The 13,112-nt window shown below is 36.7% G+C and overlaps 2 protein-coding genes across 2 annotated transcripts; both read left to right on the top strand.

The window, feature by feature from the left end:
* The first annotated feature begins 4,220 nt into the window (after positions 1-4,220).
* LOC141694972 (uncharacterized) lies at positions 4,221-4,763 on the top strand. The gene has a single exon (XM_074499241.1). The coding sequence runs from the start codon at positions 4,221-4,223 to the stop codon at positions 4,761-4,763; it is 543 nt and encodes a 180-aa protein (XP_074355342.1).
* A 12-nt stretch (positions 4,764-4,775) lies between these two features.
* Positions 4,776-5,276, top strand: LOC141694956 (uncharacterized). Its single transcript, XM_074499240.1, has one exon. The coding sequence runs from the start codon at positions 4,776-4,778 to the stop codon at positions 5,274-5,276; it is 501 nt and encodes a 166-aa protein (XP_074355341.1).
* Positions 5,277-13,112: the final 7,836 nt, after the last annotated feature.

Here is a 13,112-nt window from a genome sequence, read left to right as displayed (position 1 = left end):
CCACAGGCAGCTCCAAAATCAGATTGATGAAAATAACAAAAATCTTGGAAGAAGATCCAGACCTTCAAGAAACTAGAAAAATCTGCTCAGGCTAGAGGAGCATCTTGAAATGACAGTGAGCTAAACTTTGTACATTTTGATTATTTGAAGCACTTTCAGTATTATCTACTTTCCTTTAAAGCTGTATGTGTAGGTTGTTTTGTTATCATCAAGTATCTCTTAATTTATGGCTACAATACCAGTAGACATAAATTGGGGGAGATTGTTGTGCATATGTTGTGTACTTGATGATTTCATAAACAAAACACCTAAGTAGATTTTACTTAGTGAAATAATGTAGCACTCGACGGATAAGATTTATAGTCCCGACGGATAACTCATTGTATTCCCGACGGATGATGACTTATTATCCATCGAGTGAGTAGCTTATGTAATAATAAGCCTGTAGCACATTTCTGCATACACCTTTGTATAGATTCTGTAGTAGCATATAAGTCATGTTGACTTTAACTAGATATGCAGAATAGGTTGATTAATTGTACATAGATGATGTCTTGTAATTCTGCATAAATGAATTGAAGTCAAGTGTCAAAATAGCTACCGACGGATGATTAACAAAGCCATCGACGAATGATCAAATGGCTATCAACGGATGTTTTTATATAGCAGTTGACGGATGATCAATGAAGCCATCAACGAATGATCATAAAGTCGACGGATGATCATGTACTCAACGGATAAAGAATTCAAACATCAGTTGACAGTGACAACTGGTCACATGCGTCGGGATATATGCAAATGGAATGAGGAAGCCTATTAACTGGGTAATAGAGAACAAAGTAACAAAGCATTAGACCCGATAGTTTTTATAATGATTCTATCTTTTGACTTTGTAATCTTGGTATTATATAAACCAAGAAGTAGCAAATAGAAACTAAGATTTGAGATACAAAAAGTGAGAAACATTTGTAAACAGAATTATTAGCATTTCTCTGTATTCTCAGTAGTTCAAATTTGTAAGCAGCTGTGAGCATTCTTGCACACAGAGTTCTCTCGATATAATATATATCTCTGGTGGAATGGTTTAAATCCACCAGAAAGTTTTTAAAGACTCTTGTTTTTAATTACTTATGTTTTGATTCACTTAAGTTTTTATTCCGTATTGTGCTAATCAAAACACTTATATCTGTATTCGAGTTTGAACATTTTTATTTTAAGAAAAAGGTTCAAGAATTCCATTCAACCCCCCTTCTGTAATTCTTGCTATATTGTTAAGGGACTAACAATTTGTATCTGTGATTCTTCATACAAATACTGACTTGTTTCTTCAGAGTTTAATCATCAGAAATTCCATTAGAACTTGTCCTCAGAATTTATGCAAGTGTCACTTAACTGTTTATCTAAAATAACTTAATCACCACAATAATTTTCATCATTCATATAAAGTGATAGTGTGTGCATTAGCAAAATATCAAATAATGATTATTGTCTGATAAACTTCAGTACATCTTAGAAATAAGGCATAACTAAGAAAAGTGCTTAAAATCTGTCATTAATTATGAAATTTATTATAGAACAAATTTATGCAAGAATCCACCTCAACTGTTTGTGCTCATTTAATGCATCTTTTGAAATTCCTTTTTACAGTGGCTTCTTAGTGTAAGTGAGTCACAACTGTTATCAGAATTTATGCTATTATCAGAGTATTTCTCCAGTAATCAGAGAATGTGAAAAGTCACCAAGATTAATTTATTTGCTTTTCTAATGCATATAACTTAATACCAGCAATGCACTTGGGTCTTCCCTTCCACATATTTACTCTAAATCTCAAAGGAGTACATGACTTCAATTTTCTTTTCTTTTCTTTTCTTTTGATAAGTGAGGCTTATCAAGCATGTGGTTCATCCTTAAGATTTTTAAGACGTTCTAAGTGGTATAAAATGCCACTTATCAGAATGCTATCACCTCAAGAAGCTGATTGCGTGAATGATCAAAGAAGGCGAACTTAATTAGTTCGTCCGAGATCTGAGAGACAGACTGGGGCCAAAGGAAAACCCAAAAGATGAAGTAGAAGGCGAAGAGCCGGAGTGAAGAAATAGAATAAGGGGCGAAGTAAAGACTATATCTGTGGGCAACATCCTAGACAAGGATAGCAAGACAGCAAAGAAAAAGTACGCCCAATAAGTGTATAATCTATATCAGTTCGGCAAGGCCAAGCCCCACATGCCCCTGACATTCAGCACCGAGGATTACGAGGATGTCATCCGTCCGCATGAATACCCCTTCATCATTAACCCTATCATTAGGCAGAATAAAATATGGAAGGTGATGATAGATACTGGAAGTTCAGACAACATACTGTTCCACAAGACCTACTGCAAGATGAACTTGGCTGGAGAGCAGTTGGAGCCCTGCAATGAAGCTCCTCTTTACGCCATTGGAGGACACCCCATACAATTTGAGGGTACAATCATTCTCCCCATCCTCCTAGGAAAACTGCCATATACTGTGGAAAAGCCGGTGAAGTTTTATGTGGTTCGTATTGAAAGCCCATACAATGCCATTTTTGGAAGACCGTTCTTATCAACCTTTGAGGAAGTGGTATCTATACCCCACCTCAAGCTCAAGTTTCCAACCGAGAAAGGGGTAGGGGAAATGAGGGGCGATCAAAAAACTGCCCGAATTATAATGCTGGAAGATCTGGAAAAAGATCAAGAATATGAGAAGCTGGACGAAACTAGAAAACGAAAAAGGGCCGAGGCGGAACACAGTGGAAGCAGGGAAATACTGAATATTGAGTTAGAAAAGTTTAGAGCCGATCTCTCAAGTCTGATCTCCGAACTCGCAGCAGAAACCGAAGAGGTGACGCAGGCCATTCGGGAAAAATGGTTCGGATTGGGAAAAACATGGAATCCGATCGAAAGGAGAAGGTGATAGCTGTAATTCGGCAATACCATAATGTGTTCGCCTGGGGGCCAGAAGACATGCCCGGTTTGGATCCCAAGATGGCTAAGCACAGCTTGAACGTGTAGCCCGAGGCTAAATCAGTGAAGCAGAAAAAGAGGACATTTGCAGTCGAACGACAGAAAGTAATAGAGGCCGAAGTAGAAAAATTGTTAGAGGCCAAGTTCATAGAGGAAATTGAATACCCAGACTGGTTAACCAACATGGTGGTCGTCAAGAAATCAAACAGGAAGTGGAGGATGTGCGTAGATTACACGGACCTCAATAAGGCATGTCCGAAGGACCACTACCCCTTGCCCAACATCGATCAGCTGATAGACACAACGGCTGGCTACTAGGTACTTAGTTTTTTGGACGCTTTTACTGGATATCATCAAATTGCCATGAATGACAAGGATGTGCCCAAGACAGCACTCATAACTCTGAAGGGGACTTATGCTTACATTAAAATTCCCTTCGGACTCAAGAACGCTGAAGCCACATTCCAGCGAATGGTGAACAAGGTCTTTAAAGAGCAGATCGGTCGGAACATGGAAGCATATGTGGACGATATGATTGTAAAGTCACTATTCCAAGATCACGCCGAAGACTTGAAAGAATGCTTCGGGACGCTCTGAAGAAACAATATGAGAATCAATCCGAACAAATTCCTGGGCTACATGGTCAGCACCCGGGGGATAGATGCGAACTCCGAGAAGATCGAAGCGGTCATTAACATGGAAGCCCCTAAAAGCATAAGAGACATCCAAAAACTGACCGGCCGACTCACCGCCCTTCGGCGCTTCATCTCCAGATCAGCCGAGAAGGCGCTACCTTTCTTCACCGTACTTAAGGGGTCGAAGAATTTTGAGTGGGGGCCTGAATGTCAGAAGGCATTTGAAGAAATGAAGGAGTACCTCATGAAAGAACCACTCTTGATGAGACCTGATCTGAAGGAAACCCTCCAGCTTTACCTAGCGGTGTCTGACAGAACACTAGGGTTGGTTTTCGTGAAAAGTCATGAAGGCAATCAACACCATGTGTTCTATGTGTTCTATGTCCTAAAAGATGCGGAAATAAGGTACCCCAATGCTGAAAAATTCGCATATGGGTCGGTTATGGCCTCCCGAAAATTGTGACACTACTTTCAAAGCTGAACAATTCATGTTGTCACTAGTCAGCCTTTGAAGAAAATCTTGACAAGACCCGAAGCCTCGGGACGAGTGGTAGCCTGGTCCATTGAACTAGGGGAGTTCGATCTTGAATGTGTCCCCAGAATGACGATTAAAGCCCAAGACTTAGCTGACTTTATGGTCGAATGCACATTTTCGGGGCCGCGGGACCTTACCCCAGATGAACAGCTCATTTGGGCCCCAAGGAAATGGAAACTCTTCGTAGATGGATCGGCCGCTGGGAAGAAGTGTGGAGCCGGCTTAATACTCTCCAGCCCCGAAGGGTTTGAGATATGTCAGGTTATAAGATTCGATTTTCCTCTGACGAATAATGAAGCAGAATACGAAGCACTCCTTGCGGGAATGAAGTTGGCACGAAGCCTTGAGGCGAATCACCTGAGGGCCTTCCGCGATTCTATGCTGGTAGTAAAACACTTCTCAGGAGAATATGAGCAAAGGGACCCGAGGACGAAGGCTTATGCCACCAAGGTAAAAGATGCTTCTCTGTCATTTGAAACTTTTGAGCTCAGTCAAATTGGCAGGGAGAACAATGGACGGGAAGACACCCTTTCCAGGCTAGCTTCAGCTGAGACACAGAGCCTAATCAGTTCTATCTACCTTACCAAAGCCAAGACGCCTTCGATCTAGAAGAAAGAATGTATGGAAATTTACCAAGAAGCTGATTGGATGACCCCACTGAGAAACTTTCTGGAGAAGGGTATCCTGCCTCCAGATAGAAGGGAAGTACTGAAGGTAAAATATAGAGCAACGAGCTACACAATCATTAATGGAAGAATGTATCGCCGGTCTGTCAGTCAGCCCCTCCTCAGATGTCTGAATACAGAAAAACAACATCAAGCTCTCAAAGTGGTGCACGAGGGTATTTGCGGAGAACACCTGGCTGGTCGGTCCCTCGCCTTCAAAATGCTTCGTCAAGGATTCTTTTGTCCAACTTTGAAAGCCGATGTCATCGAATATGCCAAGAAGTGTGTACAATGCCAGTTGTTCGCCACTGTTCAAAAGCAACCCCCTGAAGAAATGAATTCATTCCTCATCCCTATTGCGTTCGCCATGTGGGCCGTGGACATAGTTGTAATTCTCCCCACTAGAACGAAACAAGCAAAATACTGCATAATCGCCATTGACTACATGACCAAGTGAGTCAAAGCCCGACCATTGTCGACTATAACCGAAGAAGCCGCAAAGAAATTCTTCCTAGAGCAGATTATTCTCCGATTTGGGATTCCAAAGATTTACATATCTGATAACAGGACTCAGTTTATTGGAAATAAGTTCCGAAGGTTTCTACATCACTTCGGGATCGAACAAAGATTCAGCTGAGTCGCCCATTCGCAAGGGAATGGGGCAATCAAAACAGCAAATAAAATAATTTTTCACGGGATAAAGAAGAGGTTGGGGGAGGCTAAAGGAAGATGGTCGGAAGAACTCCCTTGGGTCTTATGGGCTTACCGAACAACCCCTAGGTCTTCAACAGGGGAAACTCCTTTTAGGATGGCCTATGGTACCGAAGCCCTAGTTCCAGTTGTAGTAGGATTGAAATCATACCGAACTGAGGTCTACAATGTGGAAACTAACAGCTTTGGGCTAAGGGCGAACGTAGACCTATTGGAAGAAGAAAAAGAGGCATCCTGTAACGACCGAGGAATTACGCTGGTATTATATTATAATAATGATAAATTATGTGTATTATGATGTGATTAAATGTGTAAGTTGTTAAACCCTAACTGCTATGTGTTATGTGTTGGCTGTTTTGATCCAAACGTGTTTTGGATATTTATTGAACGTTTTATCGTCAGTTATATATATTATATCAAAATCTGTACAGCTCAAAACTATGTTTTAAAAGCCCGTATTTCAAACAAAATCATTGGCCCTATTTTGCCAAAAATGCCCTATACCATATCGCTATTCTGAACCCCTAGACGTTTTACCAATTGACCTTTTTCGCGAAAAACGACTTTTCCGGATACCTTCGGGTACCAAAAACCCCACAAAAATTATATTTTTATTTTTATATGATCATGAAATTATCATATATCATTTTTCTTTATATTTTTGTATTTTTCACGATTTTTGGGAATTTTTAGTATTTATTTTCTATTTATTGGACATTTAAAAATTCAATAATAATACCCAAAAATTATAAAAATTGGGGCCAAATATTTTTAATAGGAGTGTAATTAGACCCTTAATTTTACTTAGGGGTATTATCTTCATAAATATAAATACCTGAATTATTATTAATTAAATCAGTTAATTACAATTAAAAATCAGGAAAAAATAAAAAGAAAAAGAAAAGGAATTAGGGTTAGGGTTTGGTGAAGAACAGGGCAACGAAATCAAAGCTGATTTTCATCGTGATTCCGGAGTCCAAATCGTTAGTGTAAGTACTCGTTTTGAAGCTTATGATCTGTAGTTTTCGATTAGGTAAGTGTTTTTGATGTTTGATTGATCGAACTGAAAGTTTATATTTTCGGGTTTTTAATCGCGAACTCGGGTTTGATTTTCTGGTTGTTGTTTGATGTTTTGATGATTACGAGCGTCTAGATCGTCGTTTTGTGAGTAGATTGGCACCGGTTTCGTCGAGGTTGGTGTACGTTTTGAGCTCGCCGGAGTTCCGCCGCCGCCGCCGCGTTTTTCAGGGTTCTGGCTGTTGTAGTCGACGAGGACGAAGGAGGAACAGAAGTGGAGCATCGTTGTGTTGCTGTGCGTCGAAAACGCAGAAGGAACGAATGGAATCGAACATTTTGGTCTCGCCGGAAAATCTCTGCCGGCGTCGGATTCTGGGCAGTGGCCGGTGTTCTTTGTGACCCGATCGGGTCGAAGACGACCCGGTTGCAACTCGGTTTCGACCTGGTTTCGATCCAAAAACCCCCAATCTGTTTTTCTGATTTCTGTTTCTGAATTTTTATTATTTAATTCTATTTTATAAAAACAGAAATTAGATTTATTAATTCTAAAAATCAATTAAAAATTAATTTTGAATTCTGAAAGTAGTATTATTAATTTCTAAATTATTTTATTAAATTATAAATTCGAATTTATTTATTTATTTATTTATTTATCTAATTATTTATTATTTATTTAATTAATTAATAATTGGATAATTAATTAGTAATTAGGTAATTAATTAATAAATAAGGATTAGAAATAATTAAGAAATGTGATTAATAATCTAATAATTAGTTAATAGTGCAAATAATGATTCGATAATTAGAATTATTATTCGAGCGCTAGTTATTCGATTGATATTGTAATAATTATTCGTATCGTATAATTAGATATTAGTAACTAATTGATTAAAGAATCGTATAAGTCTCGATAGTAATTTAATATTCGATAATTATGCGGGAATTGCGAGTAATTCGTAGTTATACAAGTAATTAATCGTTAAGTGATCTATAATTTGAATAATTCGTAGTTATTCGATAAATAGCGTATCGGTTAATTAAGTTGATTGATTATTTGTAAATAATCGATCTAATCGAATAAATATCGATAAGTTATAAATATTATAATAAATTGTGATTAATCCTAATAATTAAGGATTTATTATTTTAAATTATTAAATAAATATTTATTAATTATTTATTAGTTATTTATTTATTAAATATTTAAAAAGTGATTAATTATTTTGATAATTAATCACATAATTTTCAATAAATCATAACTTCTTCATTTTAACTCCAAAAATTATAAAAAAATTATTTTTGACTTTGATTTTTCTTAAATAATTATTTAAAAATTATTTTAGGATTTAAAAGGTTGTAATAATTATTTATATTGAATAATAAATTGAATCATCAGTGTTTAATTCATAACAATTCAACCGTTAGTCCGATTTAAGTGAAACGAAGACCCCTAGACTCAGAAAAATGAGACGAATCCAATAAAAATAGTTGTAAGTTATAATTTCTTCCGAAAAAGGGTGGTTTGGTGATAATTGATTGTTCGTAAGTCCTAATAGGGGTATAATTGAGCCGAATAAATCCCGAAAAATTATAATAAAATCAGATAAGACTAGTAATGCAGGTATAAGCCTAGAATTGATTCTAAAAATAATTATAAATCTAGAAATTAATTATGTGCTTTATGTGCTACGTGCTTTATGTGATTATGTGAATAGATGTGCTGTATAAATGTATGTATATATATGCGAGTCAGATAGAAACGCATGGGTAGACTGATAAGGTTGCGTGATATCAATTCAAGATACACATATATAGTAAGTTATCTAAACACCTATCTTTCCATGATTTGTTCAGTGTTAGCAAGGCAGAGCAAGCTAGGGTCAGAAGGCAGTGAGTTAAACCAGGTTAAGTACGCGCAAGGCAAGTTTTTCCCCTATTCTAAATTCAGAATAATGATTTATATTTCTTTTCTATCATATCAATTCTCTTTGATAATCATTGTTCATATACACTATTACCCATTTATTATTGCTTGTTCCAGTTTCGTTTCAATTCTTGATTTACCCAATTTATTGAATTCCCTGTTCATATTTCAATTCCTTTACCCTACATATACTCTGGTATATCCTGGTGTTGGGATATATCAATAGCATACCGATTGTTCCGGATGCTCAGCCTTGGACTGGATAGTTACTATAAAGGCTGGGTTTTTCCCAGACCATTAATTAATAGGCCACAGTTGCCTGAGTACTCCTTATGTTGGTTGGGTCTATGCAGTTGGGTATAGATCCGCACTATATTCTGACTGATCAGCAGATTATAGTGCATATGTTGGTTCTTGTTTCCAGTCTTGTTCATTTGGCACTCGCCATCATTGGCAAATTACTATTCGATACAGATACAAATGGTTGTTACAACCAGCAGCTTATTGTTTCTCTCATTTCTCTTTCTCTATACCATATATATATTTTTGCAGGCTTGTTGAGCAATTTTAGCTCATCCCTTTTTATTGTTACTCCTATTGTTTTACAGTTAAGGTAGAGAATGAAACCCATCAGGACCCGCATAGTCAAGAAGCGAGTCAAGCAGCGGGACCCTCTTATACCAAGAGTGTTACTTCCTATTCCCGAAGAGAGCTTTGAATTGCCAGATCAGGTGTAGCAGGATAAGTAGTAATGTTGGGTTGAATAAAAGTCTTGTGTAGTTTGAATAAAAGTTGTGTAGTGAAACTGTAGATAGAATAAAGTTTTGTATCAAAGATAGTTCTTGAGACATGTTTTATTTAGTTGGGTTTGTAATAAAGTGTAGTGCGTGATTCTTGTTTTCAAACTCAGACCTTAAAAGATCCTGAGTAGTGATAGTTCGGGGTAATTATTATATTTATATTCCACTTGTACAGGTATAGTTGGTAATTGTTGTTAATAATGCCCCAAATCTATACCCCGGATTTGGAGGGTGTTACACATCCCACCAAAGAACCATGAAGTATTTGCTACAGGAGGCCCATCACTATGACTCCAGCATTAAGAAGAGGTCATTCGGGGTAGGGGATGTAGTCCTAAGAGAGCTGGCTGCTTCTATGCTATCAAAATATGGGAAGCTTCAGCCGAACTGGGAAGGTCCATACAAGGTGATTAAAGTCGTTCTCCCAGGAACATACAAACTTGAAACGCCAACAGGTGAAGCAATCAATAACATCTGGCATGCCAGTCACCTTCGAAAGTTCTATCAGTAAGAAATTTCCTTTAATCAATGTGTATTATTGAATTTTATATGTCTTAGGTCACACAACACTGTAGAAGGGGGTTGAATACAGTGTTTATACAATCAAATCGATTTAACATAAGTATGTAACAAAGATCAAGTATATTGAATAAACTCTGTTACAATAAGAACTGTTGTTCTCTCTCAGTGATGAAAAATATCATAAGAGCTGCAAGGTTACAATGTATAATCTTCTCGATAATGATAACACATATAGTGTAAACCTAAGTCTATGTTTATATAGTACACAGTTACAAAATAACTTTTAATTGATATGGAATATAATTTTGTCTCCTAAAATATATCAATCAGATATCTTCTACAAGTCTTCCAGTCTTCTAACTCTTTCCATGCATATCTTCTTTTATTTTAGTCTCGATCTTCTACTGTAAATCAACTTCCTTCCTTATATGAAAGTCTTCCCGCACTTAAGTTTTGATATGACCTTAAGTTCTGATATTAAGTTCTGACTTCCAGTAAGTCCTAATTTCAGTAAGTCCTGATATGTCTTGTTTGTTAAGATTTGAAAACTAAACATGAATCATATTAGACATGACATCTCAAATTTATCTAACAATCTCCCCTAACTTGTAAATTATGCAAAATATACAAGTTAATAGATTTGATGATGTCAAAAACATTTTAAGTACAAATACAAATAAGAGTTTAACTAGATAACTAACTACAACTTATAGTCCTTGTAGCTTTTACCAATCTCACTGAGTCAATCTGAATCCATAATGATTCTTGACAAAGCTTGATATCAGCTTTTCTTCTTTAATCCTCAGGACTTGAGACATTATAGTCTTGACTTGCTTTATCTCTTCATTCTGACTTCCAATCTGGTAGATTGCAGTCCTTAAAGTAGAGATATGGTTTCTTTCTAAACCATCATTTAGTCTTATTACCCTAGGATGAGAAGAATCTTCATTGTAGTACAGACATTTCTCATTCAGTAACACTTCAAGCTTAGCAGAATCCTTCTTCATTGGAATCTCATTTCCATCATTTTCAATAATATTATGAATGAATTCTGTAATCCTTGAACCAAAAATTCTTGCTTTATCTCTGATGGTCTTCAATATGAAGTTTGACCATCTCTTGGTAATATCAGACTTTACCTCTAAAAGGTAATGAAAGAATTGAAGTTCTTTAAGTGATTTGTTTAGTACATCTGATTTTGACATCTGATATGTCCTTCCATCTTCAAGAAATAAAATCAGTTTTTCCTTGACATTGTGCTTGTCATGAGCATCCAGTACCACTTAAACAGAGATAACCTTATCAATGTGTTTCTGTGTAACATCTTCAAGAGGTCTGTCAGTCAATAGAAATGGATCTCTAGTAGCAACTTCAACTCCTGTCTTGATCTTAGCTTCATCGGAACCTAGTCCAGCCCTGTCTCTTGGTTCTCTAGCATTTAACCCAATAGTCATGAAAGTAGACAACAATTGGATTTTCTTTGGATCTGATGGTATGACATTTTTCCACAGAAGTTTCTTTTTATCAGCTACTTCCATCTTGTCTAAATCAACTTGAGCACTGTCAGAGGTTGATATCTTGATAACTTTATCAGAACTTGCTGTTTCCGGTTATAGCTTGCTGTTCTTGACTCTGAACAACTTGAGCCTTGTCAGAGGTTGTCTTTGATTCTTCAGAATTCTTCCTTCTTTTCAGAGTTTGAACATCTTTATCTTCAGTAAGAATATCATCAATAACTTGATACATTTTACACACTGGCTTTATCAGAATTTGAGGAATTTTCATCTCCAGTGGCTTAGTTGGTTCATCAACTTTCCCTTTCCCTTTGTCTTTGGGATCAATCTCAGATTGTGATCTTGTTTTGGGCTTTGATGCCTCAGTATGTGACTTCTCTTTGATCACAATGCCTTTCTCCTTAGGCCTTGGAGGTTTCTTTTCAACAAAAGCTTTTGGCTTTAGATTTTTCTTTTCAGCTTTAAATCTAGCTTCTTCCTCCTTGAGATTTCCTAAATCCATTCCTGGATTATGCTTCAGAAACAATCTTCTAGCAATTTCCTCATCAAGTGTCTGAATCTTGGGATCTTTATAGTAGACAGTAGTCTTCTTTCCCTTGAGCTTCAGAGTTTGCATGAACTTTTGAAAATCTTGACTTCCACCTTGTATCTGAACATCAGGTTTTGTCATCAGACTTTGCTCATCAGAACTTGATATCAGATTTTGAGTTTCAGTACTTGCTATAAGATTTTGAGTTTGAGCAGCTTTAAAACTTGTCTTCTTTTGAATAGAAGATTTGCTTGCATCAGTAATTAGTTTCCTTGAAGAAACCTTGCTGCTCTGCCCTTTACTTTGAACTTGACCTCTACCCTTGCTAGGGTTTCCCTGGTCATCAGCTTCATCATCTTTCTTCTTCAGTATTTGATCATTAGAGCACTTGGACTTAACTATCTTCTCCCCCTTTTTGGCATCATCTGATAGTAGGAGTGAGAGAAGAAGTTCCACTGAAGATTGAATATCATTCAATTGAGCCTGGTGAGAAGCTTGATTAGCCAGGACCTCAGAGATTTGGGCATGTTGCGTCTCTTGAGCTGTCTCAATTGCTTCTACTTTCTCAAGTGTAGGTCAGGATATGTCGATTCAAATTCAACATTTGTTTGTCAAATCATCACAAATTATTAGTAACCACAATTTTAATCAAAACATTCATCAATAAATACAGTTCAAGTAGATGAAGTAAAGATTAACAGGCTTCAATGAGAACATTCACATGCACATAATACGAGATAAACAAAGACTAAATCTTGTAATCAAAAGAAATTTCATTAGAATATCAAAAGAGTACATTTTATGAAATTTGTAGATTACATGCAAGAGATTACAAGATAATCCTAGTCTAAGATAGTGAACATTAACAACCTTGGTCTAAGAAGGAAAACTATCTATTAGTTCCTCCTGCTGCTGACAACTAGCACTGCAAGACGGATGATCCGTTCTTGCTGAAGAAGAGCCTCTATCCGTTCTTCTTCCAAGCGATCAAGATGTAGTTGATAGTCCATCTCAAAGAACAAGAGATTTGTCTGAACCTCTTGTGGAACCAAGTTCCATATCTCATCAGGAATGGCAGTGACGTGTCATTCCTGTTCCCAGTCACCACAACTGAACTCGACGTTGAAGTTTTCATAGTTCATAAACATGTTTACAAGAACCATTTTTATGAAAGAGGAAAATAGTGAGAATTAAAAGAGAGAGAACGATTTTGTGTGAGAATAGAAGATGATATGTCTGAGATGAAATGTCGGTTAAATAGCCAATGGAATATCAA

This window comes from Apium graveolens, chromosome 2 (genome assembly GCF_009905375.1).
Source record: "Apium graveolens cultivar Ventura chromosome 2, ASM990537v1, whole genome shotgun sequence".
Lineage (NCBI taxonomy): Eukaryota > Viridiplantae > Streptophyta > Magnoliopsida > Apiales > Apiaceae > Apium > Apium graveolens.
Note: the sequence above shows the minus strand (reverse complement) of the source record. Positions and strands in the feature narration are given on the sequence as shown.